General features: G+C 36.1%; 1 protein-coding gene across 2 annotated transcripts in view; it reads left to right on the forward strand.

Moving 5' to 3' along the window:
* Positions 1 to 20212, forward strand: part of kif19 (kinesin family member 19) — a 48582-nt gene that overhangs the window by 19440 nt on the left and 8930 nt on the right. For both annotated transcript variants that reach the window (XM_016245852.1, XM_016245854.1), the window contains exons 3-7: positions 14183 to 14293; positions 14484 to 14571; positions 16354 to 16490; positions 18808 to 18933; positions 19754 to 19948. In XM_016245852.1, coding sequence (XP_016101338.1) covers positions 14183 to 14293; positions 14484 to 14571; positions 16354 to 16490; positions 18808 to 18933; positions 19754 to 19948 — 657 coding nt within the window. The remainder of the gene's footprint in view (positions 1 to 14182; positions 14294 to 14483; positions 14572 to 16353; positions 16491 to 18807; positions 18934 to 19753; positions 19949 to 20212) is intronic.

Here is a 20212-nt window from a genome sequence, read left to right on the forward strand (position 1 = left end):
CCAGAAGTTATTTGTTGTTCGTACCTCAGTGTATCAGAAATTAAATGTCTGTTAAGTGGTTGTGAAGGTTAATCCTCTATTAAGTTTGACAAATTATAGATTTATCAAAAGCAAATGTGAGATAAAAACACATTTCGTGAAGCAACCTTGCCCACTGTATCTTGCTTCTACAAGTATTTGAGTTCTTTTATTGTAGCATGTGCAGGGCTCGCAAAATTTCAAAATCCCTGTTAGCCCTTCGGGCAGGTACTCTTCAGATTCTGGTAGCCCAAAAATGAATTTAACTAGCCCAAATAAAAAATAACTTTTTAAAAAAAAATATATATAGAAAATTAGATAGGAGTTTAAATGTCAATCAAAAATATTTTTAATACACAAATATCAACAAATATGAAGGAAGGAATTTTATTTCACTATTTACAGGGTATCTGCAGAATTAAAAACAAATAAATGTAAGGCATTTTAAGAGCTGCACAAGTAAAATGACCACAGTATGAGTGGTGTTGGACAATGTCTATGGGAACATACAGTACTGAGCCATAAAATTGCGTGATTTACAGTTCAGATACAGGTTTTCACAAAAACAAAAATCTTATACAACAGCATTTCAGCCTTTAGACCATTTTTATGAATAGGGATAAATCAAGCATTTACAGTTTTATGTTAATTTAAGACTTATAAATATTACTGTCTTAACTGTTTAGATTTTTAGAAGGCACATTAACCTCTTTCTCATTTACAACTGCAATGTGTTTGCTGCGTAAAACATGAGTTGATATTTGAAATGATCTGACCATAAACGGCAAGAAAGGCTTGTTGGAAATGCAAATTCATTCTCTGCCACGAGGTGGCGCTTTAGGAGCGCTGAAATATTGCGGTCTCCCCGGTAACGGCTGTACACGAAGCAGCTCTGCGCTCATAAACGCTGCTTTATAAGGAATTATAGGTCAAATGAAATAAAAATGCCAACGACACGTTTCTGAGGACAGTCGGTTCCCTTCAGATACATTCAAATAAAGACATCCGCTCCGCGTTTTGACTTGACACATGCAGGGCTCATATTTATTCAATGATATCATTGCCTTTTGAAGTTTAATCCAGCCGTATCGCGGTTCTTGTCTTTCCATCCCCAACTGTAAGACCTCTTGAAATTATAATTAAGACATTTCTTATACCATTTAACGTATTTAAAAACTGAAAGATACGCATGACAATTGCAGCTTCTGTCAAATCGCATTCTCGATTCCATTTCGATTTATCGTGCAGCCCTAGCTCAAGACTTTTTCATACCAGAAGTAACCTGCTCTGTCTTTTCTGTTGGCTCCGCAATGTATTTTTCACTGCTTGAGAAACATGTGTGAGAGCGGCATGGCATGTTGGATGTGGCAACAGTAGCTAAGGAGGACGGGTTTTTGCAAAGGGTCAATTGCTATTCAAAACTAGCCCAATCCAGGGCTTGCAAAATTTCAAAATCCGTGGTAGCCCTTCGGGCAGGTACTCTTCAGATTCTGGTAGCCCAAAAATGAATTTAACTAGCCCAAATAAAAAATAACTTTTTAAAAAAAAATATATATAGAAAATTAGATAGGAGTTTAAATGTCAATCAAAAATATTTTTAATACACAAATATCAACAAATATGAAGGAAGGAATTTTATTTCACTATTTACAGGGTATCTGCAGAATTAAAAAAAATAAATGTAAGGCATTTTAAGAGCTGCACAAGTCAAATGAACACAGTATGAGTGGTGTTGGACAATGTCTATGGGAACATACAGTACTGAGCCATAAAATTGCGTGATTTACAGTTCAGATACAGGTTTTCACAAAAACAAAAATCTTATACAACAGCATTTCAGCCTTTAGACCATTTTTATGAATAGGGATAAATCAAGCATTTACAGTTTTATGTTAATTTAAGACTTATAAATATTACTGTCTTAACTGTTTAGATTTTTAGAAGGCACATTAACCTCTTTCTCATTTACAACTGCAATGTGTTTGCTGCGTAAAACATGAGTTGATATTTGAAATGATCTGACCATAAACGGCAAGAAAGGCTTGTTGGAAATGCAAATTCATTCTCTGCCACGAGGTGGCGCTTTAGGAGCGCTGAAATATTGCGGTCTCCCCGGTAACGGCTGTACACGAAGCAGCTCTGCGCTCATAAACGCTGCTTTATAAGGAATTATAGGTCAAATGAAATAAAAATGCGCTGTGTTTTGACTTGAACTTGAAACGTGCAGCGCTCATATTTATTCAATGACATCATTACCTTTTGAAGTTTAATCCAGCCGCGTCGCGACTCCTGTCTTTCCGTCCCCAACTGTTAAGACCTCTTGAAATTATAATTAAGACATTTCTTATACCATTTAACGTATTTAAAAATTTTATGGCCTTAAGTTTGGTACAACTCACTTTAGGAGTTTTTAAGGACCCGCGGGAGATCTGCATTTAAGATAGCCCGTCGGGCAGAGTGGGGATACATTTTGGTAGCCCGACTGGAAAACACTATAGCCCCGGGACATCGGGCTAGTGATTTTGCGAGCCCTGATGTGGTTTACGGGATTTGTGAAAGTACAATTCAAGTGCATTGCTGTATCGGGTGAGCTACCGAGCAAGTTTACTACATCAGAAAAGCAGTACATATGGAGCTAATTATGTGATGCAAACATCAAAATGTATTAGTTTACAAATTATGCACTATGGTAAATTTATATTTGAGGTCATAACATAGTATTATGCAAGGAACCATACGAAAAAGAGTTCTTATTAATTGATAATTTGCCCCTGTAATTATAATCGAATAAACAAATAAAAGTTGTTTGTGGTTTACTGCCACTTATGTTCATGTAAGTTGGAAATGAGTTTTGGAGTTTTATTGTTTTTCCAATGACCCCATGTTGAATTTACCCGAGTGTTGTTAAACCAAGTACAATTTAACAATAAAAAATGGTACCAGTATGGCACTTGAGCTGTCCAGCTTAGTTTTCTACCATTTTTATTTAACTTGTTGAATCCATAAGTTCCTTTCAGTTGCAGTACACTATCCAGATATTATTCACTACTGTTTTTTTTATTTATTTATTTTTTTAAATGAAGTATTTGGACACCCAACTTATTTGACCTACTGTTTTTTTTCCATACTTTGTTCCATGGAAGCCAAGTATGTTTACAGCTGTCTAGCTTAGCCTTGCATAGCCTAGCACAGAGTGACCTACAGACGGATAATGTTAAAAAAGTAAAGGAACAAGCATCGCCAAGTAGCTTGTATCAGGTTGGCAGCACTAGAACAGAGGAGGCACTCAAGGCCCTTGTAAGAGGAGACCATTGTTGGGGTACCGTGTCGGAGACGGGTAAGAAGGGATGATGAAATGAAAGAGTGGAATGAAGGGGGTGGCTGGCCCATCAGATAGCTTTCACCTTCTCAAAGCATAGCTCTTGGCTTTGAGAGGGCCACTCAAAGGTCACAGCCTTTTCAAGACTTGGAGCTGCACGGTTTGTGTTTGGACCTATTGTTTGACGCTGCCTTGTACATCAGGTTTGCAGATGTCACGTATGCAGAGTGGACGGCTCTGTGAATCAATTGTCCTATCTCCAGAGCACAGCATGGAGCAGAAACCTGTGACAGGTGTCATGCATGGATGCCTGCCTTGTTACACAGAGTTTCTTGATGAAGGTTAAAGAGATAACTATTGATACTACTTCTGAGGGACAACAAAAAGGTTCATGTTTTTCAGGAAAGGTCAACCATACCTTCATTCATCACACTGATAACATTTTAATTTATTTAAATCATTTGTTTTATTTGATTGTTATTTTTTAAGAAATTTTGTCACATTTGTCTTGTGGTGTAGTTTCTCATATCTCCAGAAAGTAGAGTTCCCTCCACCTTTGACTTGGAGAGGACAGTGATGTGTCATATGTTGAAGTGTGAAACTGATCTGCCTTATGTAATGTGGCATCACACCTGCAGCTGCTGTGACCAAACTCATTAAGTGTCATTAAAGGTGTGAAGGAAATTTGACATGTTTGTGTGTGTGTTAAATAAATGCCATGTGAAGATCTTAAAGATCCTAGCAGGGTTTTCTTATTGAAGTTTTTTTCAAACTCATATGACTTTATTCTGTGGAACACAAACAGAGAAATATTTAATAATGTCAAACCGGTGTCGTCTTTATCAGTACTGTAATTGTCCAACTTGTGTGCAATATTCAAGAGTCTTCTGAAGTCATATGATAGCTTATGTGAGGAACAGATTTAAATTTACACTACCATTCAAAAGTCTGGTCAGTAAGATTTTTTTTTCTAAATGAAATTAATTAATACTTTTATTGAGCAGGAATGCATTAAATTAATCAAAAGTGACAGCAAAATACATGTATAATGTTGTGAAACATTTCAAATATATCCTGTTCTTTTGAGCTTTCTAATCATCAAAGAATTCTGAAAAATAATGCATCACATTTTCCACAAAAATCAAGCAGTACGATGGTTTTTAACTTATATAATGATAAAAATGTTTTAAAATGTGAATTTATGTTTTTGTGATTAAGCAATAAATAATAGTGTACAGGTTTGCAACAAGAAGTCAGTGACAAAATAATGGTAATTTAAATGTTTGTGTGATCTATTCATCTCAAGGTTTTAATAGAGATTGAATGGGACAAGACAGAAGATCTTGTCATCTTTGTGTTTAGTAACGAATGCATCTCTTCCGCTCTACTTTTCCCTCCTTTCTGCTTTTCTTGCTATGATTAAGGGTCTATTTTTCTCTAATCCTAACCATTGGAGCAGAATAGCCATCTGTCAATGATATATTGCTTGCAATGTGTGTGTGACAGACAGTGTTACAGGGAGTTACAACCCTTCCGGTGTGTGTGTGTCTTCCCCCAGTGAGGCCCCTCTACAGCTACAGCTGCCCCCTCTCATCACCATTCTCCATCAGGCTAATAGCAACAGGTGTCTGAGTCGGTCCACACCCGCTTGAGCCATGACAACTAGCGTGTCACACAATAAAGGGAGGGGACATAGTATCTGGAAGAGATGCACACATAGATAAACACACCTGCATTCATGCATGCTTTATCATCAGCATGCACACACCATGCATCTCTATGGGTACACGAGCAAACAGTAACCTGCACATGATGGAGAGACACATAAAGACAAGCATATGTCCACTGATCTTCAGCATCTCAGATGGCTGACATCTCATCTTAAAGCCTGATTCACTTGCCATATGTGACTCAAGGTTATTTTTCACCAATTTTTGTCTGCTCTTTGCCCATATAGTGGCCCACAAGATATTCAAAAATATAAACTTGTATGCAGTCAGCATGACAGTTAAGTATTAAATTTTTTTTTTTTATTATTATTTTAATAATTATTATTAACAATTATATATTTACTTTTATCAACTTTTATTACTTTTATTAGCATTTTTAAACATTATCTTTAATCAAAAGTTAAATATTAAATATATTAATTTCACTATTTTTAATATTTAAGTGTATTATTTAATATGTATAAATACATTATAATAATTTACTTAAAATAATCTACATTTCCTAGAATTTTATATACAGTATATTAAAACAATTCAATAGGTCAAGATGTCTAGGATAAAAAAAAAATCCTAGGTCCCAAATAAATTATGTATGTATATATATATAAATCGACATCTTTATCATCAAATCAATTTTAGCTTTGTGTGCAGTGTGAACAATTTTATGCACGTCTACTTCCACATCATAGGAATAATGTTTTAATTTCTCATGTGCATGTTTCAGTAGTGCCAGGCTGGCGGTTTCATATCCCTCGAGCTGCTCGAGTCAGGCTGACTTCAGTGGATTTGCCGCTATGGGTTTTATTTCCCAGGGTAGCATCGTATGGCCCGTGTTACATCACAGCTTTATCAGTGACTCATAGGTGATGCCTTGGAGAACCAAACTCTCTTGTGATAAAGCATGGCTGAGTTTACACACATCACAATGCCTGGATCAGTATTATGAACAGATCGTATCACTCTGTCTGCCTCTGTCAAGTTGTTGCATAACTGTTGGTCAGTCTGACACCACCTCATATCTGTGTCCTCATCATTGGCTTCATGTAACCGCTCAGTATCTCATCTAGTGTTGTCACGGTACCAACATTTCAGTATTCGGTACCAATACCAGTGAAAATCCACGGTTCTCTGTACCAATTTCAGTACCAAAGCAAAACACAAAAACATGCTAATTAAAAAATTTGACTATACTTTCATTTAATCCAAAATATGTACATATTTAATTTTAAAGGGCTTTTGAAAACCTAGAGTCATTCAGCCAAGAATAACTAAGTTAGCTAAAAGAAAAAAAAACTGATATGACACAAACAATGTTAACCATTTGTACATTTTCTAACATTCTGCATATTTTAGATTCACAATTCATTTAAAAGCCTCTGGTGTGTAAAAATAATAAATATCATCATGTCCTCCTGTTTTTTTTTTTTTTACCCTAATAAAAGTTATAGGAGCATGAAATACCGTATTGGCCCGAATATAAGACGACCCTGATTATAAGACGACCCCCCTTTTTCCAGATGTACCTTTTGGAAAAAGGCTTTTTAAAAACCAAATACCAAAAAACACATTTTGTCTGTCTTACGTTTTAAAATCACAAAGGGAGTTTGGTCCCATCAGGCTAACGTGACAGTCACGACTCATGCAGCTGTAAGCTTTTTTTTTTCTTTTGTTTTTACTCGTGATCTTTACAACACGCATTACATTACGTATTTCATGGCACACTCGTTTTATGTGTATTTGGCGCCACCTATTGTTGTGGGTGTATTATTGACACGTCAAAGTCTAGACCCTGAATATAAGACGACCGCGTTTTTTCAGATGTATTTCCAAGAAAAAAACATTGTCTTATATTCGGGTCAATACGGTAGTTAATAAAGAAACTTCATTCTAATGCTCATTATATTAGCGTTAGCCGCGCTTATGCTAATGATTAACTACTCTAATAACAGCGTTCATTTCAATCCGACATTCAAATTAAAATATTGAATAATATTCATAACCGAAGCGGTGTTTCCCACAGACTTGCAGTCTATTTGTGGTGGCAATATAAATGCAAATTCATTCTCTGCCAGCAGGAGGCACTTGTAGTTTCCCCGGTAATGGCTGTACACAAAGCAGCGCTCAGCTCACAAACGCTGCTCAGGCATTGCAGGCAAGATGAAATGAAAATGACATCCATAATTTTCTGAAGACAGTCGGTTTACTTCAGAAGTACAGTGATATAAAAACACCCACACCGCGTTTCGACTTTGACATGTGCAGTGCTCATGTTTATTCAACGAAGTCAAAGCCTTTTGGAAAATCTATGTGTGGCGGTCAGTTTTGACATTGTGGCGGGCAGCCACTAATAAATCAATGTATGGGAAACACTGATCTAAATATTAAAAAGTAAAATGAAACTTACCTGCTTGAACTCATTCATTTGATCTGGGTGTCTTTAAAGGGGTCATATTATGCTATTTTAAAGATCATTATTTTTTGTATTTGGTGTAACAGAATATGTTGACATGCTTTAATGTTCAAAAAACACATTATTTTTCAAATACTGTACATTATTGTAGGTCCTCTATGCCCCGCCTCTCTCAAACGCTTCGTTTTCAACAAAGCCCCCTCCTTTGACAAGCACAGTCTGCTCTGATTGGCCAGCTGACCCTGTGCATTGTGATTGGCCGAACACCGCAAGCACTCGTCAAAAATGTAATGCCCCTTACCATAATCGCGAGCGTCAGCTTTCAAAGTAAATATCAAGACAGTTAATAATGTCGTTAGCTTTACCATCAGTTCAAGCCCGAAAGGGCAACAGAGTCGCGTGACAGACACAGTGATGATGCAGTACACAAGCCGCGGTTAAGACAGCTGACGTGCTATGATTTCTGACAGGCTGTTCACTCTCCTGTGATGTGACCCTGTTCCCCTCACACACACACACACATGACGCGTTACTCTGCGCTGCGCAAAACTCCGCATTTGAACAGTCAATAGCAAATACTTAAACTAATAACAAAACATACTTACAGTCGCTGATTCAGAAGCGCCAGATTGTCATAGCAAAGTCGGAATTGACCCCTTTTTATTTTTATTTTTTAAAGAAATAGCCTTTGTGCACAGCCAGCCTTGTACTCTTCTAGGTTCAAAAAACTGTCGTCCATAAAATACGTTGCACAAATTCGAACATCTGGGTTGTGCTGTTCTGTTGTAAATAAATCTTAACCAATGATTCCTAATTGCATCTACTTCCGGAAGGCCAAATAAACACACAGCGTCTCCCTGACATGCTGCATCAACACTACTGCTGTTCCTGAAACCACGCCTTCTTTCTTTGCGTGCACATTTGGGCGGCATTATGCTAATATTTCCACATTGTGACGTAGATATGTGGGGGCGTGTTAGAACGAGCCGTTTTAGGTAGGCGTGGTTGACTCTTAACTTTTATAAAGAATATCTCTTTGGATTTGAGACTTTAGTCTTTGCAACTTTACAGATCTTCTTTATGCACCAAGAGCTTGTAACGACTTTCCAAAGAGAAAGGAAAACTTGAAATCGCATCATATGACCCCTTTAAAAGTGTTTTGTTAGTTTGGTGTGTTTCCTCTTTTTGATGTCGCCACGTCTCAGTGCTATTATGAAGAGAGCGCATCTGCGCACCTTTCGGATAGCGCATTAAGAATCGGGTTGACCGGGTACTCGGTACCACCGGTGCTTAAAAAAAAAAAACCTGGTACCGTAAATTTTTCATTTTTTAGGAACCGATTGGGACCGAAGGACCGGGTCTTTTGACAGCATTAATCGGTAACACTTTACTTGAAGGGGTGTGCATAAGACTGACATGACACCTTCATAATCATTACATGACACATGTCATGAATATGAAGGAGGTTTTATGCATGTTTATGACAACTGTCATTAAGTGTCATTCGCTCAGTTATGTCATTTTTAATGCAAATATGACATTATTTGACATAACCCTACCCCTACCCTTACCCCTAACCATAGCCCATCCAAAGGCATCTCAAACAATGTCATCTTTGCATTAAAAATTACATAACTGAGCGAATGACACTTAATGACAGTTGTCATAAACATGCATAAAAAATCTTCATATTCATGACATGTGTCATGTCATGATTATGTAGGTGTCATGTTATGATTATGAAGGTGTCATGTCAGTCTTATGCACACCCTTTCAAGTAAAGTGTAACCCATTAATCTCATCTTTCTCTTTCATTTTCTCTGCCTTGTTTTTCTCTCTCTTCCTCTGTTTACCTGTTGGATAGAGTAAAGTTGTATTCATTAAGTGGCTCACTCTGTTCTCTCTAGGGTTTTTCCTGCTCTGTCAAAACGCAAAAAAACATTTCGAGCTATGTGGTTGTGCATGTGTTTCTGTTTTAAACATAGTTAATCAAAGGTGCTAGCATTACCCGCATATATTTTTTTTCAGACCATGGCATCAAAATGAAATTTTATTATATTTGAAAGTACTTTTCGTTATTTTATTTTATTTTATATCTGCATTTATTTGTATTGATTTCTGTATTATTTATTTGTTTTTATTTGTGTTTATTTCTTTCCTGAATATTTTTACTTAATTTGATCATTTTTCCAGTTTCCCGGTTTTTAACCAGTTTTTTTTCTTTGGATTATTTTTTATTACCTTTAAAGAGTTCAAATTATATTTATAATCATGTCTTTTGTCAAACACTAAATAATAGGAAGCATTTTTTTTTTCAGAATAGAAAATATATTTACAAAAGCCTCACACATAAATCTCTTCTACTTTTAATCTTACTGAATCTGATCTCAGATTTTTTGTTTGTTTGCTTTTTTGGTTATGGAGTCACAATAGTCCAGCGAGTCCATCCTGCAGGAGCCGACACAACCACTCCACCTCCTTTCTGATACATTTTGACCATTGCTGTGTTTTAATAACCTGGATAGATCCCAATATTCACCTCCCTTTGCTGCTAATCTTCACCCCGCGGTTAATTGGTAACTCCATCCACCTGGATGACTTGGACTGTCGCCCCCAACGACTGTGCCATTCTTTGTGCTTATTTAAATAACACCATATTGCTAATTGATTTCATGTCGATGCATTAGCAGGCTGTTGCGCAGACCCTGGCTGATCTTTGATGCCATTTAATATTTCACGACCACGCTCCGCTTTTAATTTTATCACCCTTTATTCTCGCATGGCTCGTTTTGTGCACTGACTCATATGTTGCTGATAGCGTGTGTGTTAGCATGGTTACATTGGCCCGCACTGCCTTCTCAAACAAATCGGGGTATCATTTGATTGCCATTTCATAAAGTATTGTGTAGTGTAATGATGCCTAAAGGCTCTTTGAGCTCTCATGTCACCTTTATGAACATATGAATTAGTCAGTGGACTAGTGGAGCAGTTAGCGTCTGGCCAGGTGAATGCCCTCTGTCCTTTATGCAGGTGGAAACCAAAGATGGCTTTCCCGAATAACTTGCAGCCCTTTAATGGGGCCTCTTTTGCTTCCTTCTTTGTGGCAGTGAGATTGAGAGGGGAGACCTCAGAAACAGCTGGTTTCAGATGGTTGACCAGTGATTCTCATTGGTCACAGACAGGCTTGTGTTATTGCCAACACTTGCCAGCATTGCTGTGTTTTAAACAGATGATTTAAGATGAAATCTTCCAAATTTTATTGCCCAGAGGTTGCTTTTTAATTATTTAGGAGATGTAGCTGAGTTATGAATTATGTTTTAGACATAAAATTAATTAAAAAAAAAATAGGTAAGATCTCTTCTGAACTGTAGATCGATGCTAAGTTTTTGCTTTGTTTTACTTTGCTTTGTGTTTTGTGTTTTGGTTTTGTCAGGGATAAACATCAGACTAAAGTAAAAATTCTTAACTTGCTATACATTTCATCTAATTGCTATCCATGGCATATGGATGCATGAAAAACACACCCTTGAGTAAATTCCAGCTACCTGAGATTTCATATACTTCTTGCACTAGATATTGTACAGGCGTTAACCTGTGATCTCATTACATGAACTTTCCTGTTAACTCTGTCTTTTATCTCTTAATGGACTAGTTGCTTAGCAGCAATCAAACGTCTTTTGGACATTGATATATAGACACTGATTGTCTTTCCCATTGGTCCTTATGGTACATTGATTGTCACAGGGTTTATTTGCACAGGTATGATTAAACCTAAGCACCCAGGAAAAGTAAGAAAAGTAATTAAAAGACCAGTGGAAGATCTGAATGTCGTTCTACCGCACAATGCATGTGATACGCCTGTTAGGTTTCATGATGACACAGAGCTTCTCATGTCTGAGGGACTAACTATCTGGTAAAGAGAAAGTGTGGATTTGTATTTACCCATGAAGAACACAGGTCTTCTGTCCATGAGGTCAATCATGTCACTGCCCACCCAGCTTGCTCTGACAAACCCTGCACAGCTGATAGAATATCAGTCTCTCAGTGTGCGTTAGTCCATGTGTGTGGGACGACACAAACTATATACATGTTTAAAAATACAGTTATGGGTCATTGTTTGTGTGTGTGTGTGCATCGATTTGTTTCTGTAAATATCAGCATCAAATCAGCATATTAGAATGATTTCTGAAGGATCATGTGACACTGAAGACTGGAGTAGTGGCTGGTGAAAATTCAGCATTTTTGAGCAAACAAAAACATTTAAAAATCATACCGACCCCATATAATAACAAAGCATATAAAGGCTCAAAATCTAAAATATAAACTATTTACGTATAAATTAACTGTATGGCTTTTTAATTGTATGAATTTGTATAACTTAGTATTTTAAAAATATATTTTATATTATATTGCAGCACAAAAACCCTGAAATGTGTCAAACAAACATGCACATACTCCAAAGCAATCATTTACCTATTGTATAAAAGGAATAACAATAGTTGATATACAAGCAGAATAAGTAAATAAACATTTATTAATAGTGGCAGCACAGTCATGGCCAGACCATTCATGCTTCCACTCTATTGGATCCTCTGTCCAACAGTGGCATTACACAAGAACATACAGTAGGTGTACAGTATTGGCCTTTATCAAGAGCAAGGACCATTTCAGATGAGTGGAACCTGATCAGTGACCCAGTACTGATTACAGTGCGTCATTCTCTCGTGCCACGTAAAAGTAGTGGCTGGTGAAAATTCAGCATTTTTGAGCAAACAAAAACATTTAAAAATCATACCGACCCCATATAATAACAAAGCATATAAAGGCTCAAAATCTAAAATATAAACTATTTACGTATAAATTAACTGTATGGCTTTTTAATTGTATGAATTTGTATGACTTAGTATTTTTAAAATATATTTTATATTATATTGCAGCATAAAAACCCTGAAATGTGTCAAACAAACATGCACATACTCCAAAGCAATCATTTACCTATTGTATAAAATGAATAACAATAGTTGATATACAAGCAGAATAAGTAAATAAACATTTATTAATAGTGGCAGCACAGTCATGGCCAGACCATTCATGCTTCCACTCTATTGGATCCTCTGTCCAACAGTGGCATTACACAAGAACATACAGTAGGTGTACAGTATTGGCCTTTATCAAGAGCAAGGACCATTTCAGATGAGTGGAACCTGATCAGTGACCCAGTACTGATTACAGTGCGTCATTCTCTCGTGCCACGTAAACTATACTGGGACTGGTGTCTTAAGAACATTAGGACTGGCCAAACTGCCACTCTACAGCTGTCACCGTGTGAATGGTGAGATAACATAAACTCATGCACCATATGGCATAGAGCACGAAAACTGCACTTACCGTAAATAAACGCCTCACAAACAACCACACGTGCATGAGACGCATCTCACTCATGTGCATTGATATTCTTGGAAGATGCTTCCTTAAGTGAATGACTAAGCTAATCAGGTTTACAATGTCAACTACTATACCATACATTTTCATGCTTTTTGAAAGAAATCTCTAAAGCTCAGCAAGGCTGCATTTATCTGATCAAGTAAACATGATTATTATGAAATAATATTACGATTTAAATGAGTTGTCTTCTATTTTATCTTTTTTTTTAATGTAAATGTAAAAGCAAAGCTAACTTTTCAGCAGCCATTACTCGTAATAAAAGCGCTTGATAAAACCATGATGCATTTATTTTTCACGTTCTTTTAATCAATTGAAAGTGCAAAGAACAGAATTTATAACTTTTATAACATTATAAATGTCTTTACCATCACTTTCCTTGTTGAATAAAAGTATTAATTTCATTCAAAAAGGTTTTACTGACCGCAAACTTTTGAACAGAAGTGTATCTCTCTCCCTGTGTTTGTTTTTTCGATAAGCATAACATAATATATAAATGTAAAACAGTGCATTAACATTTTGTCCATTCCCTTGGGCAAATGCAATGAGGCATGTCCTTTTCACCTTGTCTCCACCTTTCTGTCATTCGTTTCCTCACCCAGTCTTTTCTCTTCCTCTGTTTGCAAAGAACGTCTGTATGTTTGCATTGTGCGCCGTTATAATTGGCCTCTTTTAAAAGTCAGATCTCCTCTGCTGCATTTCAATTGAGAGGCTTCAAAGAGAAAGCTGGGGTTTGTATTTGAACGGGTCATCAAACGATTTGGGTGTGTTTTCACGAGCCCTGACTAACTCGAACATTGGCTCTGAATCCCGAGGCCCTTCAGAATGAATGGTGCTCTTGAGACAACCAGATTCAGCCTCATGGTTACATTTGGAGCCATCAAAGTCTCCCATGGGCTTCTTAAATGACCCTAAATGTAGATGTAAAAATAGAAACTAAATTAGGCGTGATGTCTTCCATCATGACACACTCACCTTTTGCTTTTAAACCACACTAGCCGCGTCTTTCATGTGGATCCATTATGATATTTCTATTTGGAGGTGCTGTTACGACACTCTGTGTCACTGTAACCGAAATAAATGGCCTTTTGTAGTTAATGTTAGCTGATAGCTAGCTGTGATTACCAGTAAAGTGTGTTGTCAGGTAGCGAGTAAAAGGTTAGAATGGTTTTGATATAGGCTACACTCTGCGCATGCATACAGTGCATATAAAAATATAACAAGATGTACTCCGATTCATGTTTTTCTTTCCCTCTTTTTCAGATGGTGGTGTTGATGGACCCCATGGAGGATCCAGATGATATTCTTCGAGCTCATCGATCCAGAGAGAAGACTTATATGTTTGATGTGGCCTTCGATTATTCAGCCACGCAGGCAAGCCCATTCTGTGTTTGTGCCTGTGAAGCACATGTATATACAAAAGTTAACATGCTTTTCAAAGAGATCACATTTATGCAGTTATTTGTGTTCATGTAAGTGCATTTGTGTTTACTATGTGGTTGAATGAAAGATGAAAATACACACAAAGGCTGCAATTAAACGTGTTTGTGTGTGATTTCCTTAGGACGAGGTGTACAGATCCACCACTAAAGGCTTGATTGAAGGTCTCATATCTGGGTACAATGCCACTGTTTTTGCCTACGGACCCACAGGTCAGTACACACATCATTCATACCAAGGGCTGGGCAATATATTAATTTTTCATTATATATTTTTTAACCATGGTAATTTCACTAAAGCAATAAAACTTGTTCAAATCCTAAATCAAGAATTAAGATTTGGGATACAGACCCTGATTTTTTATTTTATTTATGATTTTGCAATTGTGTTATATCTTGATCATTTTATTATAGCATTTTAATAGTGCCTTTGATTTAAACTTAAATGACAAAAATGTCTTCGAGCTTGTAAATTGGTTAGATTCTTTTCCATTAATTGGTTCAGACATCTTTGTGTACTCAACACAAATATGTTCAGGGAAGCTCACCAGACAGACAAGACAGACAAGACAGACAAGACAGACAAGACAGACAGACAGACAGACAGACAGATAGATAGATAGATAGATAGATAGATAGATAGATAGATAGATAACGCACACAATGCTTTAAAGATTAAAATACAAGTTAAATATTTCATATATTAACCTAGCTCACTAAATTCCAGCTGTCAAGATCACATTATCTGGTAATCTGGTATTTAATCTAAAAAATAAATACCTTAATTAAAGACCTGTCTTTATGCTGCTTTGAATTGATTAAAAGTTAATTCCTGGAAAGCAGATGTCTGTGTGGCTCCCGTGTGCTTGCATGCTCTAATCCAGTGTTTCCCAACCTTTTTGTAGTCGCGGCAGCCTTTGGAAATTTTAACAAACTTGTGGCACCCTACAAAATTTATTTTGTCACAATATTTGAATTTCTAACTTCGATATGATAATTTGAAAAGTATAGATATTCGGTACAGCAGGGAAGAACTGCAGAATATAATGTCATACAGATATTTTTAATATTATTAAAAAATGTTGTCCATCAATGGTGGCAATCAGTAGGCTAATTTCTAATGAAGAGACCAATTTACATGACAGATTTTAATGTAGGCTTTTATACATATGTAAACATTATTTAACTACCATTATAGCTATCTCGCAAATTTTTGCTCACTCAGTGTTTTTTTGTATTTTACAGTGGGGTAATTGTGGTGCAGTAGCACGAGACAACTTGATTTCAAACTTTGAATTTAATAAAAAATGACAAGGAAGCAGTCAGTAATAAAATAAGAACAAATAAAGGAATTAATAATGATACATAAAAAAAAAATGACCATGCCTTCGAATTAAATTAATTGCTTTTTTGTTTTTCAGGTAGGTCTAACAGTAGGGTTAAGATATTACTATTTAATTTTATTTTTTTACCAATTATCCAAATAATGTTTAGTCCTAGAAAGCTATTATTATCAGAACACGGGAGCATAACATAGCGGTTAGCAGATCAATGAATGAGATTGGGAAACACTGCTCTAATCTATCCTCAGAGTGACTTTTACTGACTGTTCCTGTCTGTGGCCCTGGCTATATAAAGCTTAGATCTGTGCTCAGCCTGACAGGGATAAAAGCCACCTGTAAACATTATGTATCACTCACTATGACTCACCTCACACCTGTGCCTTCCGTTTATGCCATGCTGATGAACATATGCTAATTATCTACAATCATTTCACATTTATGAAAAGAGGTAGTGATAAGCCTATTCTGTATCACAGGCAGCAGGAATGATCCAACAAATAAAATGTAAATAATAAAAACATGTTTATGTTTAAGGACTTTTTTATTTTATTAAAATCTATTTATTTATTTTTTATTTTGATGTTGTATGATGTCAGGCAATAAACTGAGGGTAAATCGTGGTCCTAATAAGCAGATGTGTGTATGTCTACAGGTTGTGGGAAGACTTACACTATGCTGGGAACAGACAGAGAACCTGGTATCTACGTTCGCACATTAAATGACCTATTCAAAGCCATCGAAGAAACCAGTGATGACATGCAGTACAGTGTCTCAATGTCCTACTTGGAGGTGAGAGCTTCATTTGGTTGCTAAATAGGATTTTAGCAGCCACTTATTGTTGTTTTTTCCCTCACATATTGTATCATTTAGAGATTTGATATAGAACTTTAAAGATAGTCACCCTATTGCCACGCTAAATAAATACACATAGTAAAGTCAATTGCCCTCATTTAGTTTTAAACAATTTTTTAAAAAGGGTAACGGCCTAAGTGTTATGTGATAAGATAATCATCATGCAGGCCCGTGCCAAGCGGCCGATAGCACGTCTGTTTATTAGTTCTGTTTGCATGAGGGAGGGGTAATCTTGTCGGCTTAGCGACTATCTCAGCATCTTTGATTACGGTGATGGTGTATTGATACTAGAAAGCTTGTTTCCCCTCTGAGCTGTGATGGACTTGTCCAAAGTTTACTCAAAACAAATACATGCTTCCCTGATCGCCTTCTGCGTTAGCCTAGAAACAGATCGCTATGCGTTTATGTGACTGGCCAAGTAACACAGCTTTGTGTCTTAAATGAAAAATGGCTGCTGACTTGCAAAAAAGGCCTAATATTACCCATTAAATTATATTATATTGTTATTTTATATAATATTATATAAAACAATTACAAAATAAAACTTAAAATGAAAACATAAAATCTAAAAATAAAAACTAATTTAAAAATAGTAATAAAATCTATAATAGTATATCTATTATACTAAAACTGTGTTTTAAGGTGTTTTTTTTCTTCTTCCCTCAAATAAGTTTACTCTTAAGTCTATATGATATTCTGTTCTCTAAATATGGCTTGGGTACCTCTTTCAGTGTAACTCTTTGGGATTTTTTTCACATTTTGTCTCCAGAGCTCCAGTTTAGCCTTCAAACTCAATAGCTCTGTCCTGTTTTTGACAGCTGATGCGTGTGCATTTGAGATCGCATGTGTGAGCTGACAGCAGCACCACTTCAGTTCTCTCAGTGTCTTTTTTCTCTTTCTCTCTCTCTCTCACACGTTCTTTTCTCGACATGTCTCATTGCCCATTTAGTCAATCATAGTCTGTTCAGCAGTATTTCTATAGAGACCGATGTTTGACAATGTGCTATTTCTCCTTTAAAATGGTGAAAGTGCTGCAGTATCTTACAGTGTTCTATAAACCAGTATGTACTTGAACCATATATTTAAATTATATAAGCATATATTAATAATTGTTAATAATTCTAAATAAACATTTTTATTATTATTATAATCTTATCAGAAATATATGTATTTTTTAAATACCTGTGTGCACTCACTAACACACACACACTTAGTATGCTTAAGCATCTTAATGTACACACTTAAACACACAGATTTGTTTGACTTCTTTAGGTTAAGGGGGTGTTTGGGATGTGCAGACCTATGAGTAAGCCACTCCGTCCACACACGGAAAGAGCAACCTTCAGTAAAGAGCACAATGCTCTCCTGTCCTCTGCTTTTCTTACACCTCCACGTTAAAACTCCTGTTTACATTGGGCCGTCCAAATGCTCAAGAGAACGCTTCCCTGGAGAGAAAGCGTTTTTATTCTCAGCTTCTGTGGTTTAGGTTCAGACCTCCCGGTTTATCCTGTCTCTTTTTTCTCTTTCATTCCATCTATATCTTTAGCAGGTCTTTTACTCTTTTCTCTGTCAATGGATTCTTTTCATACTTTCAGCGTCACCCTAAAATTATCACATGCTTATGGCACATCACAGTGACCTCACTGACAGTGATGTTTGGGATGACTTAAATTGAGAGTTTTGCGGTGACCACAGGTGGTGCTCAGGATGTGGCCTTGTTCTAAACCGGGTTGAATGAAGCTTATTGAAATACTCTAAAATATTTAAATGTGACATTCATCTCTTCACTAGCATCCTGAAAATACTGTATACGAGTTTGTACCATATATTCTGGATTTTGATTGGTTGAAACGGGTTGGTTACGATATGTAATGAATGCATTATTGCTCCAATCAATAGTTTTTAAAATCAATCATTTTGGGCATGAAAATTTGAAAAGTGTTGTGAGGTGAATACTTCAGACAGAATCCAATGCGTCACCGCCACGGTGTGCACTAAATGTTCAATAATTCAGTGGTCTGTTGTCAATAGTTCCTTTCATATTTCACAAATTACAGCATTGTCCATGTGCTCAGCTGGTGCAGCATGCTATTAGTAATGGAAAAGTCACAGATTGCGCGTTCTGATATTTATGCACTGCAAGTCACCTCAGATAAAAGCGTCTGTCTGTCAGATGCATGAATGTAAATGTCAAATGCATAAACAGATTGCATTGATTGAAATCTGAGCATGGTGTTTAATTCTTGTGTTTCAGATCTATAATGAGATGATAAGAGACCTGCTGAATCCATCATCTGGGTTTCTGGACTTGAGAGAGGACTCGAAGGGAGAAATACAGGTTGCAGGAATCACAGAAGTCTCCACCATTAATGCACGAGAGGTCAGTTAGACACATTATTCAGGCACCATGTTACATATAATAATGTTTTGTGTGTGTGTGTGTGTGTGAGTTATTAAAGTAAATAAATACTGTTACAGTAGTCATTGTTCATGTTCATTCTATGATACTTAAAAACAATAGGGGTGTATATTTAAATAAGTATTTAATAGTGAAACCCTTATTCAGCAAGGATGCATTTAACTGATCAAAAAAGTGACAGTAAGGCCATTTTTAATGTCACAAAAGATTTCTATTTCAAAATAAATGCTGTACTTCGAACTTTTTATTGATAAAATTATTATTTTTTTAAATGTATCACAGTTTCCACAAAAATATTAAGCAGCACAATTGTTCAACATTGATAATAAAAAATGTTTAAGCACCAAATCAGTATATTAGTATTATATATAAAATATTATTATTTTATATTGTATATATATATACATACATGTGTATGTATGTTTGTATATATATATATATATATATATATATATATATATACAGTGGGTACGGAAAGTATTCAGACCCCCTTAAATTTTTCACTCTTTGTTATATTGCAGCCATTTGCTAAAATCATTTATATATATATATATATATATATATATATATATATTAAAATAAAATAGCAGTAATTTTTAATTATAATAGTATTTCACATTGCTGTTTTACTGTATTTTTGATCAAATAAATGCTGTCATGGTGAGCATAAGGGACTTCTTGCAAAAAATAAATAAATAAAAAATCCTGTCAACCTCAGACTTATGAATGGTACTGTGGAGCTGGATGTTGATTTTTTTTCTCTGTTTTCGCTCTCTCACAGATCATGGAGTTGTTAATGAAAGGAAACAAGCAGAGAACTCAAGAGCCTACAGCAGCCAATCAGACGTCTTCTCGCTCTCACGCTGTGCTGCAGGTGGCCGTACGGCAACAGAGCCGATGTCGAGACATCCTGCAGGAAGTGCGATTCGCACGTCTCTTCATGATCGATCTGGCAGGGTCTGAACGGGCTTCACAGGTAGTTTTGACTTAGAAATTTAGTCTAGTTAGAACATAAAAGCACAGTGGGTAAGCTCAAACATACGTCTATAAAGTTGGTAATCATTAATATAAGGCTATCAATCTTTCTTTTTACACAAAAGCTGGCACAGTTGGCGCCAGATATATTCAGAATCATATATCAGCCAGTGGACGAGGGAACAATTCCAAGAGTGATTTAACTATTAGTGATAAACTTGGAGGGAAAATGAAGCCATCTAAATGAAACTATTTGTTGAGTATT

Source organism: Sinocyclocheilus grahami, unplaced genomic scaffold (assembly GCF_001515645.1).
Source record: "Sinocyclocheilus grahami isolate Dianchi unplaced genomic scaffold, SAMN03320097.WGS_v1.1 scaffold771.1, whole genome shotgun sequence".
NCBI classification, from domain to species: domain Eukaryota; kingdom Metazoa; phylum Chordata; class Actinopteri; order Cypriniformes; family Cyprinidae; genus Sinocyclocheilus; species Sinocyclocheilus grahami.